General features: G+C 58.8%; 1 protein-coding gene across 2 annotated transcripts; it reads left to right on the forward strand.

Annotated features, from left to right (window-relative positions):
* The first annotated feature begins 22 nt into the window (after positions 1-22).
* SIPA1L3 (signal induced proliferation associated 1 like 3) lies at positions 23-25354 on the forward strand. Of its 2 annotated transcripts, none has more exons than XM_087876149.1 (21): positions 23-84; positions 9124-10679; positions 11043-11173; positions 13035-13223; positions 13409-13583; positions 13702-13805; positions 14064-14221; positions 14551-15127; positions 15229-15503; positions 17349-17600; positions 17881-18030; positions 18914-19059; positions 19451-19554; positions 19633-19994; positions 20357-20584; positions 20720-20882; positions 21243-21423; positions 21613-21756; positions 23030-23162; positions 23309-23564; positions 23676-25354. In XM_087876149.1, the coding sequence occupies exons 2-21, from the start codon at positions 9320-9322 to the stop codon at positions 23823-23825; spliced, it is 5238 nt and encodes a 1745-aa protein (XP_087732275.1). In that variant the 5' UTR covers positions 23-84; positions 9124-9319; the 3' UTR covers positions 23826-25354. The 2 variants fall into 2 exon arrangements, with proteins under 2 accessions (XP_087732275.1, XP_060549730.2); XM_060693747.2 differs by having other exon boundaries at positions 23480-23564.
* The last annotated feature ends 52 nt before the right edge of the window (positions 25355-25406 follow it).

Genomic DNA, 25406 nt, shown 5'->3' on the forward strand with positions numbered 1-25406 from the left:
GGGGCTTCCGCGGCCCCGCCCTCCCGCCCTCCTTCCGGGTGCTCCGCGCTCGCCGCCGCCGCCGCCGCCGCCGCCGAGCGCCAGGTGAGGCCGCGGGATCGGCGCGCGGGGCGGGAGGGGGTCGCTGCAGCCGCCCTGGGGTCCCCGGCGCGGGGCTGCGGGGCGTCTGGCGGGGGGCGGCCGGGGCTCCCTGGCGCCAGAGTTCAAGCGGCGGCGGCGGCGGCGGCCACCTCCCCGCCGGCCCGGGGGAAGCGGCTCCTGCCCGGAGCTGCCCGGCCGCCATTGTGCTCCGGAAGCCGCAGCTGCAGCGGGCCGGGCGGGGGCCTTGTCGACCCGGTGGGCGCCCCGGGCCGGCAGGGGGAGCGGATGGCGTCCGGGGCCGGCGAGCGCAGGGCCGAGAAGCGCCGGGACGACCCCCGCCCCCCGCCCCGGGCTCGGGCTCGGGCTCACCTGGCGGCAGGTGCCAAGGCGGCCTCGGGGGCGCTGCTACTGGGCCGGCAAGGCCGAGCTTGGACCGCTCCCGAAAACGCTCCGGCCGCCCCTCGCATGAGAAGCCGCGGCGGGCTGCGCGGCCGCCCTCCTGTTGCTCCCCTGGCGCGTCGCCGGCGGTGCCTCCAGGTAGGGGTGGCCAGGCCGCCCGGCGCCGGGGATGCGGGAGGCTGTCTCCGCGGGGCAGAGGAGGATGGGTGTTGCAGTTTGCCGCTAGTTCCCAGGCCCGGCTTCCGATTCCCCCTGAGCTCAGCCCTTAGAGGGGGGCCTCTTGGCCAGGGTTTGAGACGGGACCGGATCCCGCAGCGCCTAAACCGATCCTAAGCCTCCAGGCGCTTTAGAGAGCAGCCCCCATTCCCTCTCTGCCACAGACCCAGTTTACCATTTGGGTTGCTGCCTGGGTAGAGAGCCTGCATTTTGCCCCTTTTATCTGCTGAAGTAACTTTTCAGGAAGGGTAGGACCCTTCGCAGTTAGAAGGGGCGTTCTCAGAGCGACTCCACCCAGAGGCTTGGCTCGCCTTCCCTGTCTCGGGCCCAGAGTTCTGGGGGCATCATGGGAGTTTCTGAGGCCAGCCCATCTCTTCCCTGCCACCCCTGCAAAGTCTCCTTGCTTGGGGGGGGGGGAGCAGCCATCTATAGCCCAAAAGGACCCTGAGCCAAAAGGCAGCCGCTTCCCACCCTCTGGCGGACGGGCGGACTCCTACGCCCTTCGGGATCAGCACTGACTTTGTAGCAGGTTGTGGGTGGCAGCCTGTCCCAGAGATGTCTTCCACGGTGAGCAGCTTCTGTTCCTGAACTTGCCCAGCAGGTAACTCAGAAGATTCCTGGGCCGGGACAATTTTTGGATCCCACCTTAGGCATTTACAGATCCCTGCAGGAGCAGAGCCCGCCCATGGCGGGGCCTTTGGACCGTGGCAGCGAGCAATGTGGCTGCTTCCTGAGTTGTGGCTCGGAGTCCTCTCAAAGGGGCAGCCAGAGGGTTCAGTGGATCTCTGCTGGCCTTGTGGCGGTGGCCCTGAGAAAACCGCAATGCCAAGGCTTCCTCCCAGTCCATTCTTCTACACAGAGCAGGTGCCTCCCGCGCTCTTCCCAGGTGGCACCTGAAAAGTGGGCCTGTCCGCTGGAGAAACCACGTGGCGGGACGTCTCTGTTCAGCGCAAGCCTGCCCTGATAAAAACAAAGGCGGAGGGAGATTTCTATTTGACTTTGAGGCAACAATCGCTCCCTTAAACAAATAGCCATACCTGGCTGTGTTTGCCTTGCCCGCATTCTTGCTCAAGCACCTGGAAGTGGGGTGGGCAGACCATCCGGAGCCTCTGGGGCACTCTACCCGGTGGGGGGAGGGATAGCTGGAAGTGCTCAGCGTTCGAGGCATGTGTCCTGCGCTCCGAAGGGCAAATCCTGCTCTGGAATCCACCCAGTCTGCAGAGGAAGGGGCACCGTGGGGCCCATGGTCTGTGGGTGGCTTCTGAGATTAGGGCCTCTCTGCCCCTCTTCAGAGCTCTGTGAGTTGGAGTGGGGCTTGGTTCTTGTGGGGGAGGCAGGCACCCTGGAACTTGGAGTGTGTGTATGTGAGAGAGAGAACATTTCAGCTCCTGTGGTTGGGGCTGATGGGAGCCATGCTGGTTGCCTCTTCCTGCCCAGACAGTGTGCCTGTCTGTTGCACCAGAGACCCGCCTGGTGGTTTTTAGGAAGCAGCTCGGCCTTGTGCTCAGAAGCCTCCATGGGCCTTCGCCTCCTATTCCTTAGGTAGGGCCAAGCCTGGGATAGGAGGATCTGGAGAGGGAGCAGGCCCCCCCTTAGCTTTGACAGCCCCCCTTTAGTTGCATGCAGGGAGGGCTAATTTGGTCTTTCTCTGGACAAGGAATGTTTTTCCCGAGTGGCACTGAACTTTTGCAAGGAGGTTTTCTAAACCATTTGTGATCTTGTGTTTGTGTGTGTATATAAGAGGGGGGGGGAGATTCCCCCCCCCCATTCCTTCAGCTAGGGTGGAGTTTGAAGCTGGTATATGAAGAATGATTGAGCGATTTAAGATGACGGGAAAGAACTCCTTTTCTCTTTGAAGCTAGCGATACCAATAGCACTTAGGCTTATACATTGCTTCACAGGGCTTTCCAGCCCTCTCTAGGCAGTTTACAGAGTCAGCCTCTGGCCCCCAATAATCTGGGTCCTCCTTTTACCGACATTGGAAGGCTGTCAACCTTGAGCCTGGTGAGATTTGAACTACCAAATTGCAGACAGCCAGCAGGTAGCAGAAGTAGCCTGCAGTACGGTACTCTAACCACTGCACCACTGTGGCTCATTGTAGATGGAGAGATGCTGAGAGTCTTAGATCTCCTCTTCCTCCTCTTCCTGCTCCTCTTCTTCCTCCTTCCTCTTTCCTCCTCCTCCCTCCTCTTCTCCTCTTCCTTCTCCCTCCTCTTCCTCCGCCTCCCCCTCTTATTCTACCTCCCTCCTCTTCCTCTTCCTCCTCCTCCTCCTCTTCCTCAGGATTACCGAGCCTAGACCTTTATCGTGGACAAAGGTGGGTCCAGTTGGACTAGATCTGATTGAACCAAGATCAGCTAAGACATCTGTTGACTTTTAAGGACGGGTGAGCACTCTTCAGCCTGCCCTCTTGCAGATTCCTCCGGGGTCTTTACTCACCGCTTGTCTGGCCACAAAGGCTTTTGTGGGGAAAGTGGCACGAAGCCCCTTTCGGGCAGGAACTGAAGTCTACAGGAAATGCGTGGGTGTCGTAAGCCGCCGCCGGTGGGATCGCTCAGTCAGCTGGTGCTGGAGCACAGTTGCCTTTGCTTCCAAGAGCTTTGCAAGCTGTTTCCAGCTCAGACTTTGGGTTCTTGTGAATCCCACCTTCTGTTCGGGTGGAAATCTTTACAGCAGAATGTAGCAAAATTCACAGGGCAATTAATTACGGATGCTAGTCTGGACTGCAAAACAGTAGCCGGGACCCCTCATTTAAAACCCCAAACATAGACGTTGATTCAATTTGTTTCAAACGTTTTCTGTGCCAGATCACTCAAGGAGGCCTGGTTCCTTCTGCCCAGCACAGAGATCTTTGCAGATGGGATGTTATTCAGAACGCTTAGTGGTTGGCGTGGTCCGACTGGATCTTCTGTAATGCAGACAGCGCTTGGTTAGCAGCCATTCAAAGTTACAACCGTTCCTTGAAGTTGTGGCCGTCGCAGCGTCCTTGCAGTTGCCTGATTTGATTTGGGCGCTGGGTGCCTGTGGGAATTGCAATATTTTGTGGGCACGTGATCGTCATTTGCAGTTTACAGCTTTTGACAAGCAAAATGGGGAAGCTGGCTGGTGTGGCCAGTGGCCATCACGTGACTTCACGCTTAATGACTGCATGGGATTCACTTTACAATGGCAACTGGAACAGCTGTCGTAAGTCAATGTGTCTCACGATGTCGTGCCTCCTGGTCCCAATGACTGTCTTAGCCAAGAACAACATGTACCTTCCCCATACTTGCAGAGCCAGCTCTTTAACTTCCTGTTACTACCCCCACTCCCACCAATACCCCCCCAGTAATCCTCTAACGTGTCTGGGACCTCTTTTGCTCACTGCTGCAGCCAACTGGATTAGGAAGGCCAGTTTAGATGGAGAAGGCGGAGGGTCCCCTCTCCTCCAGTCAGTTGTCACCCATATGCTGATGGCCATTGCAAGAGGTCACCTGGGGGCAAGCTGGAGCCGTGTCTGAAGGCTGGTGGTGTCTAGATAGAATGCTAGCAGGACAAAATTGTGTTACTTCTGCTCTCATCAACACTGGCTTGGGTGGTGGCTCTTTATGGGGCTGTGTGTAGGTATTTAAGCCATTTACGTGGTCGCTCCTCTTATGCCAAACTGGGCAGCTCCGAATCAAGAACGAAAGCGCTGTTCCTCTCGTGGAGTTCTCTCAGGGAGAGGGTTGTGGGCTTTTGGTTTCTGCTTGACCACTCACAAAATCTGCTTGGCCTTTGAAACCTAGAGAGCAGCTCCTGCTTCTGAGTGATCTGCTCTTCCGAGCGCCAAAGACGCTCCCTAGTCCAGCAGTGAGACACCTGCAAGGGAACCCTGGAGTGCCAAGAGCTCGGCAGGGGAATCTCTTCTCTTCCCCGGGGGAGGGGGCACTTTGGGGAGCTGAGTCGATCTTCCTCTGATTGCAAACTCTTCCGACTTCTCCTGTTCAGGAGTTCTACACTACGTAATCCATGATTACCGGGGTAGCTAAGAACAGCTTCTCCAACTGTAGGCATGAACAGCTTTTGGACGAGTGTGTGTGTCTGCAGTGGACTTTTTAACTTCTGGGTGTTTGGTCTAGGACTATATAGTTTAACAAACTTTAATAAACAGACAAGTCTGCTCAGGACTCCTGTCTTCTTCCAGGAGTATATAAAATGCAGGTCCCAGTGAGATGCTCCTTGGCTCCCCCCCATCCTCTTGTTGAAGGTGGCCAGGGGACCCCAAGCAAGCTACAAGGGGCCTCTTTTGGAGCAGCAGACATGAAGGCTCAGTCAGCGCCCCCAGTTCCTGGAGGGGAGCCCTCAGTGGGCTGCTTGGAGGCTTCGGGGTGCAGTTGAACAGCTTTTGTCAGGGCAGCTTTAAGGGTTAGGTTGGGTAGTGGAAGTGGCAGATGCCCCCGAGATCTGCTCCCCACATTTTCCGCCTCATCCTATGGGGTTGGCTTCCTGAAATGCTACAGGTGTTTCCCTTTTCAGCTGGTCCACGCTGTCATCAGAACAATTGCTCTTTCCCAATAGCGAACCATTAAGGCCGCATCCTGATCCTGATCGGTGCACCTTTGAGACCTGCCCACCTGCAACCCTCTCCCCCTGGGCTCTTTGCTAGGAGTTCCCTGCTTCTTCTGATCACCCCAGAAGTGCTGAACTGCTTCCCCAGGGGCTGGGCTTCAAAGGCTCCAGCATCTCCAAGATCGGAGGGAGAAGCAGTCTTTGGCTCACCCCAGGTAGTGGCCTCGCAGCTCTGCGCAGGTGAGGCAGCAAAAGGAAGAGCCTGTGCAGTGGCCAAAATCAGCCAGTGGAAAAAGCCAAGCGTCAGCGATGTTCTTTAGCCTGCAGTCCGGAGCTGCCTTGAAACCGTCGGTGGGAGGAGCCTGTGATGCAACTTCAAAAGCCTCCCCTCCCCCAAGACAATTCTGATCAGTGACCCCTGTCTGCTCCTGGGGAGGAATCGGTGGGAAGGAGCAGAAGGCACTGGGTCAGCCTGTCTGGGACTTGTAATGAGTGGGGTGCACTGCCAGGGAGCTGGCAAGCAGTTGAAGCTGCCCACACGCCTGCCTGCCTGCCAGTTTGCAGGTCTGATCCTTCCTGCTGTTGAATGTCACTGCTCTGGTGCCTCATGCCCCAAATTCGGATTAGGGGTGGGATGAGGTAAACCTGACTTGGAACTGGGTTCAGCACGACTCCCTCTTTCCGATGCAGGCCAGCTTTGGCTTCCTTCCATGCATGGACTCAGGACAGCCTTGGTGCCGCATCTTCTCTTTCTGCCCTCTGCTCCTTCTAAGAACCCCCTCAGATGCTCTCCTGACCAGCTGGCGAAAGGAGCCAATGCTTTCCGGGTTCTAGTGAATCGACTGGGCTCTCCCCACTGCCCCACTCCAGGATGGGGCGTGCTGCCAGCCTGGTTCTGCCCCCATGGGAGCAACTCTAGTTCTGGGAGGTGGTTGGACCTAAAGGGGGCTGCAGCTGCCTGCTGACCACCATGGACTCTGCCTGGGTGGCTTTGTCAGACAAGAAGCCCTGGAGATGGTCCTGCAGTGGTGGGGATCCTCCTAGGCTGGTCCAGTGGTGGCTTAATGGCCAGAGATGCCCCTGTGGGAAACGGCTGGTGCCTCGGGGTTTGCTTCCTGGATTCTCCCCTTCAGTCTCTGGATGTTCCTTTGGCTCCTTCCTGGCTTCCAGGGGCCTGCTTAGTGGAAAAACTGAGGTACAGCCTGCGGCTTTATTTCCTGAGCACCCTGTGACTACGGGCATGTGGGTCCACGGGGTTTGCTGTATTCCAGCACTGGAGAAAACGTCACTGTAGGAAGCGCAGCGTGAGTGTGTCATTGTGCACTCTGCCTAGAAACAGGAGCCCAGAAAGGAGGCTGTAGCTCCCTAAGGAATGGGCTTTGCAGTCCTAGGTTCCACCAGGATGTGGAAGTCAGTTGGCTGAGTTGGGCTTCTTCAGCTGGCCAAGAGTTTTAGGCACAGATCTTATTTCCTGTGTTTAAATAAAATTCAGGCACGTGCAACTGGTATTTCTTGTCCTGGTTCTGTGGCGATACAAAATAGTTCTTCACCGTTGTCCTTTGAGCAACCTTCCGTCAGAGGAAAGTGCTGTGACATGTGCCAGACTGTGGGCTCTGTGCAGATTGTGCATGACTGCACCCGAATAGGAAGTCTGCTTCAGCCTCCAGGGAAAATGTGTGGGAAACTTTCTTCCATGCAGAGGTTTTGGTGGCTTCTCTTCCCGGAGGGAGTCTTAGAAACTTGCATCGTTGGTCATTTTTGCATGTAGCTGAAAACAGTTAAGACTTTCACATGCACATATGTCCAGTTGGGTGAAGGCCTTTTGGGAAGAGTCTGGAGGTGGGCAGAGTGTTTGGTTTGTGGGGGGCAGCTGGCACGGAGGTTTCCAATCCAAGGCAGGAGGAATTGAGAGCCACTTGAACAGCCCCCATTGCTGCCCAGGAGGCAAACCGGGTGTGCTCTCCTGCAGCTGCTGGGGGGTGGGGGGTGCATGGCCAAAGCAAAGTTCTCCCAGAGAATGCCTCTCCTTGACCCAGTCTCTGCAGGGCTCCTGGGGGGAATAGATGCTTCAGCTGCAGGATTCAATGAGGGTTTGTACGTGTCCCTGCTGCCTCCTCAGGTCTGAGCACCTGAGCCTGTGCTGCTGGCTTGCCTGGTCGGGCAGCAGTGCTTGGGACCCTGTGGCTGTGGCAGGAGGCTCCCAAGGGCTCCCTTACTTCAGCTCAAGGCATGGACCGGGCTGCAAGGCACTCGTGGCTCCTATCCATCCCCCTGGTTGCGCAAGGGCAGCTGGGGCTACTGGCTGCTTTTGCTGGAGCCCGGACAGGCCAGGGCTCTGCACAGCAGCGGTGGGAGGCTTCCTCCACCTGCCCGGACACTTCTGCGCATGCGCAGAAGTATTGTGGCCACACGCGAGCGTGCCCATGCCCACAAACAAACCGGTAGCGAAGGCTTTTGAAACTCCCCCCTGCTGCACAGTCTTTGATAGGGGAGAAAAACACCCAGCTCTGCCTGGCATGAACAGTGGCAGTTTCTGGACATCTCTGGACCTCAGCATCAGAGCTGTTTGTGTGTGCGTGTGTGTGTGTGCGCATTGCCCTTCCCCGGCCCGCAGTGCTTCCAAAAGCCAAAAGCCAGAGCTCTCACTAAAGAGCCTCTGATCAGTCTGAAATGTTTGTCTAGCACTGGACAAGGGTCAAAAGTCAAGGGTGCCCAATGTTTCCGCCTGCGGGTTCCTGAGCATGGGGCATGTCAGAGAGGGTCAGGCAGAGGGGGGGGCTGTGCGAGCGAGATGTGGCTGGGGCCCAATGGGAGGCTGGCCTTCCACTGCAGTGTTTCAAGGACGGCTTCTGGAGCACAAATGGCCGGGAGAGGCTTATTTGAGGGGACACAGAATGTTGAGGCGGCTGCCAACCTTTCTTGAGGCTGGGGCAGCTGGATGTTTCCCCAAAAGCTTCAGGGATGTTGTGAGACCGACATATGGACACAGGAGCCCTCTGCTCTGTGAGCGTTTGTAGCATGATGTCCTCCAGGGGGGTGGGGTGGGGGCAAGGGGGCAGGCTCAGCAGGAACAGTTTTTTTTGTCTTGGCAGTGTCTGGCACTGGCAGGGCAGCTCCTGCACTCCTACGGGGGACCCTTCAAGCCAGCAGCAGGTGCCGGGATGCTTCTTGCAGTGCAGGGCTGACGCTCAAGAGATGGCACTTCCATTTTGTTTTTCGGAGGGAGGGGTCCATTTTCTCCTCCGTGGTTCAGGGCTGCCCTCTCCTCCTCCCCCTGCCTCTTCCATCGCTTGAGGCATGGAGGCAGCAGAGCCGAAGTGCTCCATGAGAAGCATTCCTGAGAAATGGCTGCAAGCCCAGACCCCCCCCTTGCCCCCTTCCCTTCTGCCCTAAGGGGGATGTCTGGGGCCCCACTGTGTCCGGTGGGGCACCCGGTTGTGGGTTGTTCCAGAGTTGTGATTAAAATAGGTGACTATGCAAATATTTTAAAGAAATGAGTAGACAAGGACGGCTGACAAACACTCACACAAAAAACACACAATGCTTTGCTCCACGCAGGCAAAGGCGAGCAGCCACTCAGGCGGTCCCCAGCCTGTCTCAGGACTTTCACAGGTCATCCTCTGGCCACCAGATTTAGGGGGAATTTGGGCACCACAATCTCCAGGCAAAGTCAGCCCCCCCCCCCGCTCATCTGCTTAGCAAGGCGAGGGCTGCCCTGGATAAAACAAATCTGAGGGAGTTTGGACTTCCTCATTGCCCAGCATAGAGCATATTACATTGTATTTTGGCTTCTGCAGAAGAGTAGATTCCCAGCTCTGTTCCCCAGCAGCAAAGTGGGCCTGCCCCATGTTTTGCCCCAGAGCGCCAAGGCTAATGCTGTTTCTCCCTCTCTCTCAGAATGATTCATATTGCTGGAAGAATGGAAGCTCAGCTGCTGTCGTCATTCTCCATTGCTGGGCCTTGAGGAGAGGCTGGGGGCAATGCTGCCCTGAGCTGTCTCAGCTTGTTCCAGGCTCCCCCAACGCCGGCTGTGGTGTGCCCATGTCCCGATGGAGATGAAGAGCGTCTTCCTGCAGGGAGCCCAGCCCAGACTATGACAGCATATCGGCCTGTGCATGAAAGCTGCAATGTGGTGGGCCTGGACCCCACAGGGGGCGATTACTCCTCTTCAGGATCCTGGTCCCAGAACGGCTGCACCCCACATGTGGACGATGCCTCTCCTTTGCGACCAGCTACCACAACCCCTGCTGTGCCAAAAATGGGGGTGCGGGCCCGGATTGCCGACTGGCCTCCCAAAAGAGAAGGGTTGAAGGATCCAGCTGCCTCCAGTGCTGCCAAGGCTCCAGAGGCCCCGGGCCCCATGTTGTGGGAGCTTCAGAACGGGCAGCCATCTAGAGAGGCTGCCTTCCCGTTGGGGCCGAAACCTTCCCGGCGCCTGGCTCGGAGGAGGTCCAAGGACACTGAATTCCAGGATGGGTGGCCGCACTCTCCTGGCAGGGTGTTCCTGGCGCTGAGGAACAGGAGCAATAGTGAGGTCACCCTGAGCGAGTGTGACCTGGAAGCCGCGGTGGAGCCCCGGGGAGCCCGGCTGGCTGGCGGCCTGCCCCTCTTCCGTGAGTATGGCAGCACATCCTCCATCGACGCGCAAGGCCTCTCTGAGCAGAGCTTCTATGAGATGCTGAAGGAGTTCCGGAGTGGGAAGGCAGTGACTGGGCAGCGGCAGCGGCTGGTGGATCCCTTCCATCCTGCCAGGAGCACCAAGGCAGAGGCCCGGGCAGAATCAGGATTGCCTGTTCACCCCAAGGAGAAGCCCCGCAAGAAGGGCCTCCGGGCAGAGGGGGGTGGGGGGGACTCCATCTTCCGGAAGCTGCGGAGTGGCCGGGCGGAGGGAGACTGCAGCAGGGCCCTGGGGGAGGCGGAGGAAGCGGGCCGGGGCTGGCTGTGCCCGAAGGGCCTGGCCCACTATGACGTCCAGAGTCTGCTCTTTGACCTGAATGAGGTGGTGGCCAGACGGGTCTGTGTGGCTCAGCGGAGGAACACCACCACAGGGGCTTCGGCTGCCTCCGCAGGCTCAGCTGCTGCTGTCTGCAGCCTGGCCGGCTTGGACGTGCCCAGCACCTTCTTCAGTCCTGAGGACCTGAACTCCAAGGAGAATCTGGAGCATGATCTGGGGGACAACAGCAGCAACAGTCTGCTGCTAAGCTGCCCTCACTTCCGCAACGAGATTGGGGGCGAGGGGGAGCGCAACATCAGTTTTTCACCTGCCTCCATGGGTGGCTGTGGAGAGGGGGCCTTTGCGGAGACAACCCCTGCCCCTTACTGTACAAATGCCAGCATCTCTGTGCTGGAGACGCCACAGGAACTGCAGCGCAGTCTCAGCTGGTTGAAGCACTACAGCATTGAGCACGTGGACCTGGGTGCCCGGTACTACAGGGACTACTTCTCTGGCAAAGGTTGGCACTTTGGGGCTTTGCCGTTTGGGGTGCTAGAGGGTGAGTGGTCCCTGAGGAGGTGGGCAGTTGAGGATGAGGCTTGATCCCAGAATATGCCTACATGAATGGGGACAGCAATCCCAAATTTCTCCTTTCGGTTCCCCTGGTGCACCTCTTCCCCCCCCCCTTCCGGTCCCTTCAGCCGCAGGGGCTGTTCTTTGGCTTAGTTGGGCAGCCAGGTTTCAGCCTTGCTGGAGGAGCTTTGGAGTGGGTGGGCATCACTGCCGATTGGTAAACAATGGCTGGAACTATGGGGCAGTTGAGGGCAGGATGCGCAGGATGAACTGCTAAGTCTTTTCCCCCTCTTCCTCTCTGCCCCATCAGAACATTTTAACTACTTTGGGGTGGATGAGAAGCTGGGCCCCGTGGCAGTCAGCATCAGGCGTGAGAAGCTGGAGGACCATCGGGATTACGGGCCTCAGTACCAGTACAGGATTATCTTTCGCACCAGCGAGGTAAGTTGCTGTTGCTCGGAGGCACTGGAGATCCTGCAGCTCGGCAGCAGTGGGTGAGGCAGAAGCTGCAGGATTTGGGACATAGTGGGTTTTAAAAAGATACCTTGAGAGTCCCTGGGCTTTAATCCCCATTAATTCCCAAACTAGCTGGGAGATATACCTCCTCCTAGTGCAGAGAAGCTCAAGGGGCAGGAAAGTCATCCAAGACGGGTCTCTGGTCTTCTCAGCTGCTGTCCTACCAGGACATCAGGAGGACAGTTAGTCACTGGGGATGCAGCTTAGAGGCTGCCTTAATCCTTTCTGTGGGAGGGTCTCCTGCCTGAGAGTTAGAATCCCACAACAAAAAGGGGTCCCCGTAGCCCGGGTGTCGAGTCCCCCTTCCATACTGAAGCCTCCCTAGCTTGACCATCTCTAGGAAAGGAACCAGCAACTGCATGTGCCCTGGCAGATATCTTCATCGTAATCTTCATCCTTTTTCTGCAACATTCAGCTGTGATCTCTGGTGTAGTTCTGTCCTCGCTCATACTCCCTTCTGGAATGACGGTGGCTCTCTTTCTGGCCCCTTGGATTTCTTGCAAGGCTGAGGTCCATCTCTTTGCAGCAGGCAGTTTCTGTCCTCCTGGCCCTCCTCAAAGGGTGGGGTCTGGGCAGCAGGTGGGGTCTGACTGATTTATAATATACAAGTGATCCACGTGTTCAGTGACGGTTTGAAGATACAGTGGCCTGAATGGGGAGACGTATGGGTGTTTGTAACTCTGGCCATTGCAGTGTCCCACGGTCACAAGACAGTGACTTAAGTGCTTGGCTAAATAGAACATCGCAGCAGCCTTGGGTCCCACAATTGCCATTCACAGCCTTCACTGCTCCCTTCCAGCAAGCAAAGTTGCTGGGGAAGCTGGCAGGAGGTCACAAAAGACAATCACATGAGCGCAGGATGCCACAATCAGGTGGGACTCATCTAACGGTCGCGGCCAGGACTGATAGAATGCCATCATAAGTCAGTCCAGTGACGTGATGTTGTGTGTTGCTTAATGGTGGAGTTGCTAGTCCGAGGTGCCACAAGTAAGCAAGCACAGCCTGTGGAGATTGGACTCTGTCTGACCTGAGCTATTTGTGAAGCAAGTCCATCCGAGCCAGCAGAGCACATGGCAGCGCCAAGAGGGCCTGGCCATGAAGCTGGCAGTGCCAGTTCCTGCCTGGGAGGAGCATGTCTGCTGTGCCCAGCACTTCTCCACTGAAAGGGAAGGGAGGCCAGCCTGAGCCCCCTGTGGGCCCTGCGAGACACCAAAGGCCCTTTAGCCCTGCAGCTTAAACTTCCCAAAAGGGCTGCTTTTGCCTTGCAAGGACAGTCGGAGTTATTCGTACCCCCTGAAAACCCTAACTGTCCCTTTGACCAAGGGTCGAATGCGTTGGACCCTGGCAAACTGTCTGAAGTAGTGAAAGGGGCTGCCGTCTCCATGCGGCATCTTGGATTTTGGGTGGTGGGTCCATTCCAGGGCCAAGGGGCCTTTTCTCTGAATGTGGTGGGCTGGCGCTCCTGCACATTTCCTGTTGTAAGATAAAAATGTCTCTTGGGCTTTTGCATGCTGGGAGTGAGGCTAAGAGATAAAGCCGTTTGTCCTGGATAGTGCAGGGATGGAGCCTTGGGCTCCTTCTAGCCTGTCCGATGGTTAGGGATTTTCTCTAGAGCTCTTTCTCCCGCATAGAGCACCGTTCTGGAAGACTGTCCAGGAACTTTCTGAGGCTGGTTTGATGGCTCTTCTTGTCCTCGCTCAGCCCCAGTGTAGAGGATGTGGCCCACTGGCCCCAGGCACAAGAGGGAGCCAAGCGTCATTCCTGCCTCTCTTTCTGGGCCCTGCAGTTGACCACCCTCCGTGGTGCCATCCTAGAAGACGCAACACCCACTACCACCAAGCACGGCACCGTCCGTGGCATCCCCCTGAAGGACGTGCTGGAGCATGTGGTCCCCGAGCTGAACATGCACTGCCTACGCCTGGCTCTGAGTGTGCCCCAAGTCTGTGAGCAGCTGCGGAAGCTGGACGAGCAAGGAGTAAGCACCACGGGTGCAACCTGGGTGGTGGTGGAAGGCTTTCCTGCCTGCCCATCCACCTTGCCTGTGGCTCAGGAAGGCCCTGTTCTTTCCCAGAGCCCCCGTCCCAAGAGTCACTGGGAACCCTAACCCTAACCCTTGGACCCCAGCTAGCTCTGAGGGGGCTCTTCCTGCCTTCCCCCCAGCTCTGCCGGAAACATAAGGTGGGTGTCCTGTACTGCAAGGCTGGCCAGAGTTCAGAGGAGGAGATGTACAATAACGAGGAGGCAGGCCCGGCCTTTGAGGAGTTCTTGGCCCTGCTGGGGGAGAAGGTCTGCCTGAGGGGCTTCCGCAAATATGCTGCACAGCTAGACACCAAAAGTAAGTCCTTGCCAAGGGGGGCTTGGGGGCTGGTAGGGTGGGACGCACTGCTGCACCATATCTGCCCTCTGAGGGACTCAGCCACCCTGTTGAGTCCTCCCTGTTGCTTCTCTCACAGCCGACTCCACCGGCACCCACTCCCTCTACACGACCTACCAGGGCTACGAGATCATGTTCCACGTCTCCACGATGCTTCCCTACACCCCCAACAACAGGCAGCAGGTACCGGGCACGGCAGGTGGGGGCCTGGCTCAGAGGAGAGAGGAGACTGGCCTTGGGGGTCACATGGCGCATACTGAGCTGTGGGGTTGTCACTAATTGTGGGGCTCAATTTAGTGGTCTTGGCCATTTCTCTTTTGCACCATGACCCCCCCCTCATCCCACTGGGGAGGGAGTCCATGTTTCCTTCTGGTTTCCCGAGCCACTGGCTGGGCTCCAGGCTTCCTTCCCAGGCTCTCAAGTGCCACCCTCCCCTCCCAGCTGCTGCGGAAGAGACACATCGGGAACGACATCGTCACCATCATCTTCCAGGAGCCGGGGGCTTTGCCCTTCACCCCCCAGAACATCCGCTCTCATTTCCAGCACGTCTTCATCATTGTCTGTGCTCAGAGTCCCTGCACAGAGAGCGTCCGCTACAGGTAAGGGTGCGGGTCTGGGCAGAGTTTGGGCTTGGCCACCTGAGGAGGCGAGCCTCCGGGCCTTGATTGCATCCTGGCGTCAGTGGACTCCCTCAGCTCTCCAGAGGTCGGGCCGATTAGGCGGCCTCTCTTGGACGACAGATCAGGGCTGCAGGTGATCCTCGCAACTCCGGCTTCTTGGGCAGCTTATCCTCCGATCTTGGGCCCTTGGGTTGAAGTGGGCCTCGGTCCTGCTCCCTTGGATTGGCCCACAGGGAACGGCCGAGTAACCTGGCAGCGGCCTGTGTAGTCTCAGCCACAGGCCTGTGTTTTCATTTCCATGTCCCAAGTGTGGCAGTGACTCGCTCCAAGGATGTGCCCCCCTTTGGGCCAGCCATCCCCAGTCAGGCCACCTTCCACAAGTCGGATGTCTTCCGGGATTTCCTGCTCGCCAAGGTGATCAATGCCGAGAATGCCGCGCACAAGTCGGACAAGTTCCACACCATGGCCACGCGCACGCGGCACGAGTACCTGAAGGATTTGGCTGAGAACAGCGTCACCAGTACCCCCATCGACTCCACGGGGAAGTTCAACCTGATCTCACTGGCCTCTAAGAAGAGGGAAAAAATGAGGGCTCGGGCCGGGGCTGAGCAGCAGAGTGCGGGGGCCCTCGTCTGGCGAGTTCTGGCCCAGGACTACTCGCAGGGAGCAGAGATCGAGTGCCTGCTGGGCATCTCCAATGAGTTCATGGCCCTCCTGGACCTGGCCACCAAAGAAGTCGTCTTCAATTGCTTCTGCGCAGATGTGATTGGCTGGACGCCAGACAATTGCAGCCTCAAAATTTTCTATGGACGGGGGGACCACATTTTTGTCCAGGCCCCAGAGAATAATCCTGAAGATGTTAAAGAGATTGTGCAGAGACTGAAGGTCAGTAGCACCCCTGCCCACTGATTAGTTAAGATGCCCCCACCATCCTGAGTGGAAACTGGTATTTCTGACCCCGCCCGGGGTTGTATGCTTTCACCCAGGTCATGACCTCTGGTGCCGAGACGGTGGAGATGACCCTGCGGAGGAACGGGCTGGGGCAGCTGGGTTTCCATGTGAAGTTTGACGGGACGGTGGCCGAGGTGGAGGACTACGGCTTCGCCTGGCAGGCAGGCCTGCGGCAGGGCAGCCGGCTGGTGGAGATATGCAAGGTGGCCGTAGTTACCCTCACCCACGACCAGATGATCGACTGGCTGCGTACCTCCGTCACTGTGAAAGTGGTGGTGATTCCACCACACGAGGATGGTGTTCCACGCAGGTGAGCCTCTGCGCCTTCAGGCCCCCTGCCAAGCCCCAAGGTTACCAGCCTCTACATTGCTCTCCTGGCTCCTGGCCTTGGTGGGAGTTTGGAGCTCCTCAGAGAAGGGCTTTTACTCTGCTGGGTTGATTCTCTTGGGCTGCGGTGCCCCTCTCGGGGGTGGCTGTCCATTCTTGGTCTGGGACCCCCGGGAGAAGACAGCTGGCTTTTGAGAGGGGAACCACTTGGGCAGCTCCTGTTGGGATGACTGTGGCTTCGGCAGCCGGTAGGGAGTGGCACCAGCGGCTCTTCTGGCAGGTACCGGGGCTGGCTGGGCATCTGGGCTGCTGTTCGGGAAAGCCCCTGGCTCAGAGGGGGAAGCTGCTGGGAATCCCAGCTGTTTCTTGGAGCGAAACAGAGGCAGGCCGGCCGATGGCTCCTCAGGTCAAAAAAAGGGGTTGAGGGAGTCCTGGGGCTCAGGGTGCAGCTGCTCTGACCACCTGTGGGGCTGCCTTCGTTTTAGGTCAAGGTGCCACTGCCTTGGATCTGGCTTAAGAAGCCGCTAAATGCGTGTGGAGGGAGGCAAGCCCAGAGGCCAAGGATTCCTGTGGGCCTCTGAGGCCTGGGGTGGCATCCAGGCTTAAAATCCAGTAGGCCGTGCAGAAGGGGAACTGCCGGGGCTTGGCCCTCCCCTGCTGCCTTCTGACTCTCCAGTTATCACTCCTCTCCGCTGTCTTGAACGTCCCCCCTTCCTGCCTGAGAGTCGCTTGCTGTCTCCTCCAGAGGAAACCTGCACAGTTAAGAGAAGGGAGGAGGAGGAGCCCCCACCCAGCTCCCAGCTTCCTATCTGGTTTTCCAGGTGTGGTTTGCAAAGCATCCAGTGGCTTCCAGCAACGCCTCCCTCCCTCCCCGTCAGCTTTAGGATAGGCAGGGTAGGATTTATTATTATTTATTTTATTTTATTTTATTTTATTTCTATACCGCCCTTCTCCTGCGGGACTCAGGGCGGTGTACAGCCAAGATAAAGCATAGCATATAAAATTTAAAAAACAGTTTAAAAAACAATTAAATAATTTTGGCCCAAAATTTAAAACAACCCAATTAAAACCGAATTCAATTAAAACTGAGAGGATCCTGCACTGAGCTGGCTTCCGCCTGGCAGCTGGGCTGGAGGGTGGCCATCTGGTGGCTTTTTTGCTGCATGGAGTCGGGGAGGTGGGTGGCAGGTAGCGAGGCCTGGCCTGGGGGAGTGGCTGGGCAGGGGGCTGGAAGCTTGAGGTTGCCCAGGGTCCCTTCCTGCCAAGCTGCCCCAGGCTTTGAGGCATCTCCCATGTTGGCAGCTACAGAGCCGGCTTAGATGGCTCCGTCTGCCAAGAACTGCATGTTGTGAGCGGTGGAGGAACCCCCACCAGCACAGGGTACCTGAGAAAGGGGGGCTGCCAGGGCTGCCCCCCTTCCTGCAGACTAGGCCGCTTTTGGAACCTGCTTGGCCAAAGGTTTGACTAGGGGCAGGGGGGCAATGATGCCCGCCTCTCAGGCACCGCAGTGGCTGGGCCCCCTCACAGGCACCTGAAGCAGCCCATGGTAGGGCCTCGTGGGCAAGGGTCTAGGTAGGCTGTGTCAGCAAATGCTTGTGGGTCTTCAGGGGGACAGCAGTGCCCCTGGAGCAGGTCCTGAAGTGGGCAACTGGCAGGCAGGACCAGGAGCAGGAAGGCCGACCTCCATGCCTGCAACTTCTCTTCACGGAGCTGCCCGGCACCCTTCTCTGCACGCCTCCTGATGCCTCCTGATCGTCTCTCTCTCTCTCTCTCCCTCTCCCTCTCCCTCCCTCTCTCCCTCCCTCTCTCTCTCTCTCTCTCTCTCCAGGGGGTGGGCCGAGTCCCTGAAGATGAGCGCGATGGAGACCAGAGGAGAACCCGAAAGCTTGCCTGGGGGCTATCGGCCTCCGTATCGCAGCAACTCAGCCTGGCAGTGGAGTGGCTCTGCCACCCAAGGCTCCTCCCAGCCCCCCAAATGGGCTGAGCAGCCAGGGCATGGCCAGTCCCAGTCCCTCACCAGGACCCCAAAGCAGAGCACCCTGACCCCTTACCGCCAGGTCCAGCCTCTGCATGGCAAAAGGTGAGGAGGAGGGGAGGCCTTGGGGCTCGCTGAGAGCCTGGGCTCCGATGACTGTCAGCCAATGTTCCTGGCCTGGCCTGCAGGCTCCGTGCCAGGATGAATTTTGGGACTTGGAGCCTTGCAGAGTGTGCTCTGCTGTGGCCTCTGGCGGATGCAGCCTGGCCAATGGCCCTCTTCTGCCTCGGTCCATGGCCCCGCAGGAGGCCTGCATGACTCCTGGGCACGACTGTGGGCCAGGCAGCCATGGGCCCAGTCTTCAGGGCTCTCCCTCTTTCTCTAGGCCCGCCAGCTTCCCAGAGACCCCCCGTGTGGTTTCCTCCTCCCAGAGTGGCACAGAAAAGAGCCAGTCGTACCGGCAGCCCTCAGGCAGTTTCTCTGTTCCGGGCTCTTCAGGAGGCTCCTTCGCCTGGTACAAGCCCTCACCGGACAGGTACGTGGGTGGATGCCCAGGCCCTGGGTCCCACCTGCTTGACCAGCCTGTTTTTCCATCCTGCGGATTCTCTTTGAGCAAGGTGCTGCCCGCTGGCAGCAAAGATGCAGAGTTTGTTCCAGAGAAGCAGAAGAGCTCCTGGCTCCGGGGGTGGGGGGCTTCTTTGCTGCGTAGCAGTTTGCATCCCACTCCAGTTCCAGTTGCAGGGCTGGGGGAGGGAAGGCTTTCCTTCAAAGAAGCAGCCAGAAGCCGCGCTGGGACAGACCTTGCAACCCCACCAGGAAGAGGGGCAAAGAGAGGAAATGCAGAGAGCTGAACTCCCAGCCGTCTCTTTGTCATCCTGGGCTGTTTGGGTGGGAGCCGCTTCCTGCCTGAGCTGTTTGCTCTGGGGAGTAGCAAGGGGCTGCGTTGGTAGAGGGGCTTGGAGTGGGAAAGATCCTCTCTGGGCTGCAAACGGGGTCTGTCGGCTCGAAACGTTGACCCTGCCCGATTCTGCCTCAAGAGAGGCTGTTAATGAGAGAGGGGGGGAGGGAGGGAGGAGGGAGATCTCTCTCTGCACCCTCAGACGCCGTGGACAGTTGCCAAGGGGCGTTCTGATGCACACCCGAAGGCTCCAGGGTGCCACCTATGGTTCTTGCGCCGCATTGCTCCAGCCGAGGGTCTGGCTTGGCCTTTCGGCCTGGCCTTCCACCCCTTCCGGATGCCCCTCCATTGCCCACCCATGGAGCTGAGTGCAAGAGGAGCTGGCTTCCTTCTTCCGCTCCTGTGCCCCTCTTCCCTCCCTCCTTTAAGCCTGGTATTTTTAAAACCTGCTAACAAATGGGCTGGGTGGTGTTTTTCCCGCTGTGTCGGTGGCATTCTCAGCTGCCCTGTTTTGCTTCAGCTCTGTGCACAGATACGTGGTCCCTTTGCGGCCTCTGGGGCCTTTTGAGACACTCTGTCCCTCTGAGGTGACCCCGAACGGGGACTCCTCTTCGTCCGGCGGAGGGCTGGCCAGCCAGGAAGGCACCATGGAGATGCTCAAGCCCGGTGAGCACGGATGGCGGGCACAGGGGGGGTTTGGTGGTGTGCCTGGGCTGAGATTTTGGAAGCGGCCTCTATGCTGAAGCTGCCAGGCATTGGGGAGGGGAAGCCTAGCCATGTCCCCCTGGGCACAGAGGGCTGCCCTTCCCAGCATGGGGCCGGACAGGCGGCAGGTTCCTGGGAGCTTCTGAGAAGGGCAGGCTGCTATTGCTGTCTCCTACAGCCTGGCATTGGGTAATAGAAGCCTCACCCAGGATGGTGGTGGAGGAAAAGAGGGCTGGCAGAGGCCAGCCCTCCAGCCAAGGGATGGGACTCTGGAGAAGCAGGAAACCAATCGCCTCCCACCTGGAGGCCCCAAAGGAGCGGCTCCCCCTAACCCTTCTCCTTGCCCTGCCAGAGCTGCTATGGCACATGCCAGGCCCTTCCAGACTCTCAGCGGCTTCCGGAAACAAGAGGCCAGGCCAGTGGGAGCTGCTGGACTCCCCAGACCAACCTCCCAAGGTGAGCATGGGCTCCTGGGGCTTGCCTGTTGGGTACCTCCCTTCATGTCCGAGTGGCTGACTCCCCCTCCCCCTGCAGGGCGAGGGGCAGACCTCCAGCAGCAACACACTCTCCAGCAACGCCTCCAGTGGCCACAGCAACGACCCAGCCGATCCTGGCGATGGCACACCCGAGCTCTGGGCCAAGGGCGGGGTTTCCAACAACAGCGGCATCGATGCCAGCGGTGCCACATCCATCCGGCGCGACCGAGTGCCTGTGTCCTCACCTCTCTTTGGCCCCGCCCTCCCCGAAGGCCATAGCAAGAGGACGGAGGTGGCCTGGCCCGCTGGCCACTTGGGCAGGCAGAGCTGGAATTACTGCCCCAGGGCCTTTGGGAAAGGTGCTGGCGGCCCTGCCAGGGGGGGAAACAACAGCGCCCCAGAGCCCTTCTGGCAGGCCAGGTAAGGGACCCTGCAGCTGCCCCCCAACATAACCAGGACCCTGAACACGTGATGGGTTTGCAGGCCTGTTGGGCGCCGGGGGGGGGGTGTCTTGCAAGATGAGACCTGATTTTCAGAAGGGGACCTCCTAGGTGAATGGCGAGGGCCTCGGGGCCAGACCTGTCCTTGATAGCAGCTCCAGTCCTGATTTTTCCAGGGTTGGATTTGGGGTGGAGCTCTTCCCTCCCCACCCAAGAGAGGCAGGTGCCGTGTGTCCAGGGCCAAGCAGGGGGACGGGCAGGATGCCCCAGGCGCTGCTGAGGGAATGGCCCCTGCATGTCCAGCTGGGGGCCAGTTATCCGCAGACTCCGTCTCTCTTTCAGCCCCAGTGGCTCCAGGGTGAGCTACCCCATCCAGGTCTACAAGACCCCCCCTGCAGACGGCTCCCAGGCGGCTCCTGGACCCCAGTCGAGCTCTTCCCAGCTCTCGGCTTCTGTGCCCAAGTCCTTCTTGTCCAAGCAGAGCGGCCGGAGTGCCAGGCCCCAACCCGCTGGGTGGAAGAAGAGCTCCGAGGCTTCGGCTAGGCCAGCTCCCTTCACAGAGTCCCAGAAGTGAGCGCCGGCAGGGGGCAGCAGTGAGCTCTGCTTTGGGTGGTGCCATGGCCAGCTGCTTTGTCGGGGGGTGGGGGGCGTGAAGGCTTCTGATTGAGACTGAGGAGTGTGATTGACCCGCCCCTGTACCCACAGAGGAATTGACTTGAGCACCAGGAACGTCTTCGGACAGCCTCGCCTCCGAGCTTCTTTGCGAGACCTTCGCTCCCCACGCAAGGCCCACAAGTCAACCATCGAAGATGACCTGAAGAAGCTGATCATCATGGACTCCACCAGCCTGGAGCAGGAGGATGAGCTGGTGCGCGCCCACCCCCAACCGCCTTCCTCTCCATGGAAGGGGGATCTGCTGGAGGGGGGCATTTTTAGAACCTGCGGCATAAATGTGTCTGAGAGCTTCGCACTGGCTTTTCCCCATCAGAGCTCCAGGTCTGAGTGAGCCGGTGGGGAGGGGCTGAGTGAGTGAGCTGAGGGGAGGGGCTGGTGCCTGAATGCTCCCCTGGGCCTCTCGGTGGGATCAAGTCTTGGCAGCCTTTACGCACTGGAGGAGATGACCACTTAGAGGCTTCCCAGGGATCCCGTCCAACTGTTTGGGGATGAGGAGAATTGAGAGACACAGACTTGCTGGGTCTTTGAAGAAGGTCTCCACTCTCCCCCGCAGACCCCCCAGAAGACACTCCAGCGGACCCTCTCGGATGAAAGTCTATGCAGCGGACGGCGAGACCCCTCCTTCGCCAGCAGCGCCTGCTTTGAACAGCCCCTCTCCAGTGACATGCTCTTCACCAGCACCCTTCCTGGGCGGAGGCCGGCCAGCAGCGGCCGGGGGGGCTCCTTGGAGAAGGGTGAGTGGGGGGGGGGCAGTGTCGGTCGCAGGCAGGCAATGGGGGTCCCTCTCTTCCCTGACATTCCTAGGGTACAGGGGGAACCCCAACATCCAGAGGAGGAGGAGCTTGCCTGGGGACCCTTTTCCACCAGCAGGGCTGCCTGCATAGGTTGGCTGATGGGTCTGGGGGCCTCCTCCCTCTCTGCAGCCACCGTCTCTGCCTCTGAGCTCTCCCTGACCGAGGTGCGCGACCAGTCCCTGCGGCGCCTTGACCCCGCCCTGATGCCCCTGCCGGACACAGCCGCAGGCCTGGAGTGGTCAAGCTTGGTCAGTGCCGCAAAGGCCTACGAAGGTAAGGGGTTGCACCCTCTTCCTTCCTCCTCCCCAGGCAGGTGACGCGGCAGCCAGGAAGGGGAACGGGGTCTCTAGCTCTGCTTCCAAGGAGGCGGGAAAGGACTTTGGCATCAGGCCCCAGAGCCAGCTGGCTGTTGGGAGCCTCGCTTGCTTTGGGGACCTCTGCCTTCCCTGGGCAGCCCTGATCCCCCCTAGCTTTCTTTGCTGCCCATGTATTCCCCCACCCCCCGCCATGGCATGGGGGAGGGCAAACCCTTCATGCAGAGCGATGGGAAACAAGCATCCACGAAGTGCTTTGGCCTCCAGCCCAGATGCTCGGCTGCCCCAATTTCAGGATGGTAGAGCTGGTGTCAGCAGGAGCTGTGGTAGTTGCTTGTCAGCGGTGCCACAGCTTTCTTGGCCAGTCTGCCCTCCCCTCCCCCCACCCCATCCCGAGCCCGCCACCTGCCTGCCTCCTCTGGAGGGAAGTGTGCAGGCAGCCTGCATGTCAGGGCACAGCTCCTTCTTTGGCCCAGGCAGGCGTCTCCCTCACTGGCAGGTCTGTTGGCTGCCTTCAGCTGACACCACCTTTCTGGGCAAGGGCATGCTGGGTAAGGGGAGGGGCTGACTCCCCAAGTCATGGTGAGAGACGGGGGCTCAGGGTGCTGCCTTCTCCTCCTGCTGCCCAGTCAGCCAGCAGAAAGGTAGGCAAAGGCAGAAGACGGGGCAAGACCGGCCACTGTGCCAGGGTGGATGGTGGAGTTTTTAGCAGGGCTTTTCCCCACATGGGCTTCATGCCAGCTATGCCTCTTTTCTGTGCAAATTGGGGACGTTGGCCCTGGGCTACTTTCCCTGGCAAGGCAGAGTGTAGCTGGCAAGGGGCGATGGGGGCAGCTGGGCTGAATTCTCTGAACTCTGAGTTGGAGTCTACGGTGGCACATGGAAGCCAACAGTGAGAAGGCCTGCCGGGATACCAGGGTGTGGGTGGGAGGGCTGCTGCTTAGGGGCTAGGTTGGGCCTTCAGCCTGGACTCTCCAAACAGGGCTTCCCTTCCCTTCCCACCACCCAGGGATGTCTATGGCCTTGCAAGTGGTGCTCCATCCCCTTAAATGTTTCTCTTGCCCCAGAGAGGGGCTTCCAGGACCTGGGCGGGGGCTGCCTTCCAGGCCATATGAGCCCTGACTGGCATGGCTCTCTGCCCTGGCAGCGGTGCCAGTTTTGGGCGATCGGGGCCTGCAGGTTTTCGCCTGACAGCCTACAGATTTTCCCCCTCTTCTCCACCCCACCCCCAGTGCAGAGAGCTGTCTCCCTCTTCTCCCTCCATGAGGCCATGTTGAGCCCAGATGCGGCACCGGCTGGCAGCCCCGGCCTTGGGCATCTGAGCCTGGAGAGGCAGCCAGCGCCACATACTGCTGCTGTCTTAAGGTGAGCAGGGGGCGGGGGGGGGGCAGACGTATGTTTTGAGAAGAGGGTGAGAAAACTTTCTCACGGAAGGTCATGTTTTGGGGGGGATGTTGGGACCACCAAGGTCTGCCTGTCAGTTTGGGTGAGATTGGTGCCCCGCCTTGCAGGTGTACCTCCTCCCACCTCCATGTGACTTCAGCCCTCCCCTCCCCCCCGGGCTTGGGGTGTGGGTGTGCGGCCTTCGTTCTGGACAGCTTGGGCGGGGGAGCCCCTGGCAGAGCCTCTCCAGGAGCCCCGGGTGGGCTTGGCGTCACAGCCTCTCCGGTCTGCCCTTGCAGCAAGCAGCAGCTGCCGGCGGATCTGACAGGAAAGGTCTCCCACCTGGAAGCGATGCTGAAGCAGCTGCACAGTGACCTGCAGAAAGTAAGGAGCTGGGGGGGCTTGGCAGAATCCCCAGTGGGAGGGACGAGGCTGTGAAGGTGGGACCGGGCTCTGCATGGCCTGGGACTCCCTGCTCCTTCTTGGCCTCTGCAGGAAAAGCAGGACAAGGTGGTGCTTCAGGCGGAAGTGGCCACGCTCAGGCAGAGCAACCAGCGGCTGCAGGAGGAGTCCCAGACCGCCAACGAGCAGCTGCGCAAGTTCGCCCAGATCTTCTCCAGCGCCGTCGACAAAGAGGAGCTTTGAGCGGCTGGGGGGGGGCGGAGGGAGAACAGGCGTGGCACCTGCACAGGGGGGGCTCCCTTGGAGAGTACGCTGCCAGTGCCCTGTCTGCCAGCTGGGCTCTGACCCCATGGCCCCCTTCGTGCCTCGGCTGGAGAGAGGGTCTCTTGCGACACAGGAGGGGTCCTTAAGCCCTGGCTGGAGATGGCCAGCCAAGCTTCCCCTCCCACCCCCAAAGTCAAGCACCATCAGAGGGCCAGTCTGTGTCCAACAGGCTGGGCGGCCAAGTCCAGCCAAGCTTCTCAGCACTTTCTAACAACTAAATTATTTTCTAGGGAATGCAGAGCGCCTCAGGAAGTTTTAAAAAAAGTTTAAATGTCTACATTCTTTATAAAACACTATATTTGTATCAATGGTACTGTTTGTAATCTTTTTCAATTGCATTTCTGTGCATGCAACTGAATTCAGCACACTTGGTTTCTTCCAGTGGCAGCAGGGATGGGACCCTGTCCTGGCACAAAGCCATAGAGGCCCAGGGGAAGGCTCCTGGCTGGGGGATCCGCCCCCCATCCCACACACACACACACCCCTGGCCCTCCCAGGTGCCTGCTCTGGAACATGAGGGCTTCCTGCCTCACCTCCTGCCCTTGTGCCAGTCCTCTGCTGGGCCGGCCTGGCTGGCAGCAGGGCACACTGAGGGTGCTCTGTTGTCTCCACTACAGGGGCCCCTTCCACCCAAAGGGGGTGTCGGTTGAGAAAAGGGGGGTGTCTGTCCTGCTCAGTGACCTGCGGGGCCCTTCACCCTCTTTGGCTGAGGCTTCTGCCAACGACAACCTGGAGCAGCTGGCCTGGACCATTTCTCTCCCCCCCACACACACTTCACATTGCAAAACCAGCGTATGATCTATGCGAAGCACATTCTGTCCCGGGGGTTGGCCCAGACCTGCCAGGGGTCAGCCTTCCTCCCCCTTCCTCATCTTTCCATCTGCCAGGGTTTCAGGGAAATAAGAAAGGGAGGCGAAAGGGCTCCCGGCCAGAGACGCACCAGCTGGCTCTCTCGAGCACCACTGGGGCTGCGGACGACCTCCCCTTCCACTCTAGCCTTAATTCTGCATGTGGGCAGAGGGGCTCCTGTTTCCTCTTGGCCCCCAGTGCTGGGAAGCCATTTGCGGATGAGCCCAAGGGGCTCTCCAGGAATCCCCACTTCCCTCTCTGGGTGGGTCGGGGGGAGACCAGTGCCAGGGCCCCCTACTGCCTCTCTTCTGGGCTCACCACCCCACAACCTTCCTGGGTTTTTTTTAATTTTGTAGTGGGACCTCACTGGAATTTGTATCCTAAGGATTTCCCCCACACACACACTTTCTAGAAAGAATTCCTCGGTTGTGGGCACGATGTCTCCTGCAGCTCCTCATGTCTATCGGTTGTATTATGTGTTCGTTTTTAATTTTATAAGAATCTTTGCAGATCAAATCTGTTTTATTTAATTTTGCTCTGTCTTAAAGCTGCTGATGGAGAGGACCATCAGTTTTTGTAAAATAAATTCTCTAATACTCTGGAAATCTCAGCGTACTTTTTTGGGGGGGAGGCAAAGCTCCGGACGGGAGG

This window comes from Pantherophis guttatus, chromosome 10 (genome assembly GCF_059756535.1).
Source record: "Pantherophis guttatus breed Tessera chromosome 10, ASM5975653v1, whole genome shotgun sequence".
Lineage (NCBI taxonomy): Eukaryota > Metazoa > Chordata > Lepidosauria > Squamata > Colubridae > Pantherophis > Pantherophis guttatus.

What these genes read in the sequence shown, in the direction of transcription:
- SIPA1L3 (XM_087876149.1), top strand. Translation starts at nt 9,320, where the DNA reads ATGACAGCATATCGGCCTGTGCATGAAAGCTGCAATGTGGTGGGCCTG. An exon ending in CCCCCAACAACAGGCAGCAG is followed by an intron (nt 13,806 to 14,063) that starts GTACCGGGCACG and finishes CTCCCCTCCCAG; the next exon opens with CTGCTGCGGAAGAGACACAT. An exon ending in TGCCGCAAAGGCCTACGAAG is followed by an intron (nt 21,757 to 23,029) that starts GTAAGGGGTTGC and finishes CCCCACCCCCAG; the next exon opens with TGCAGAGAGCTGTCTCCCTC.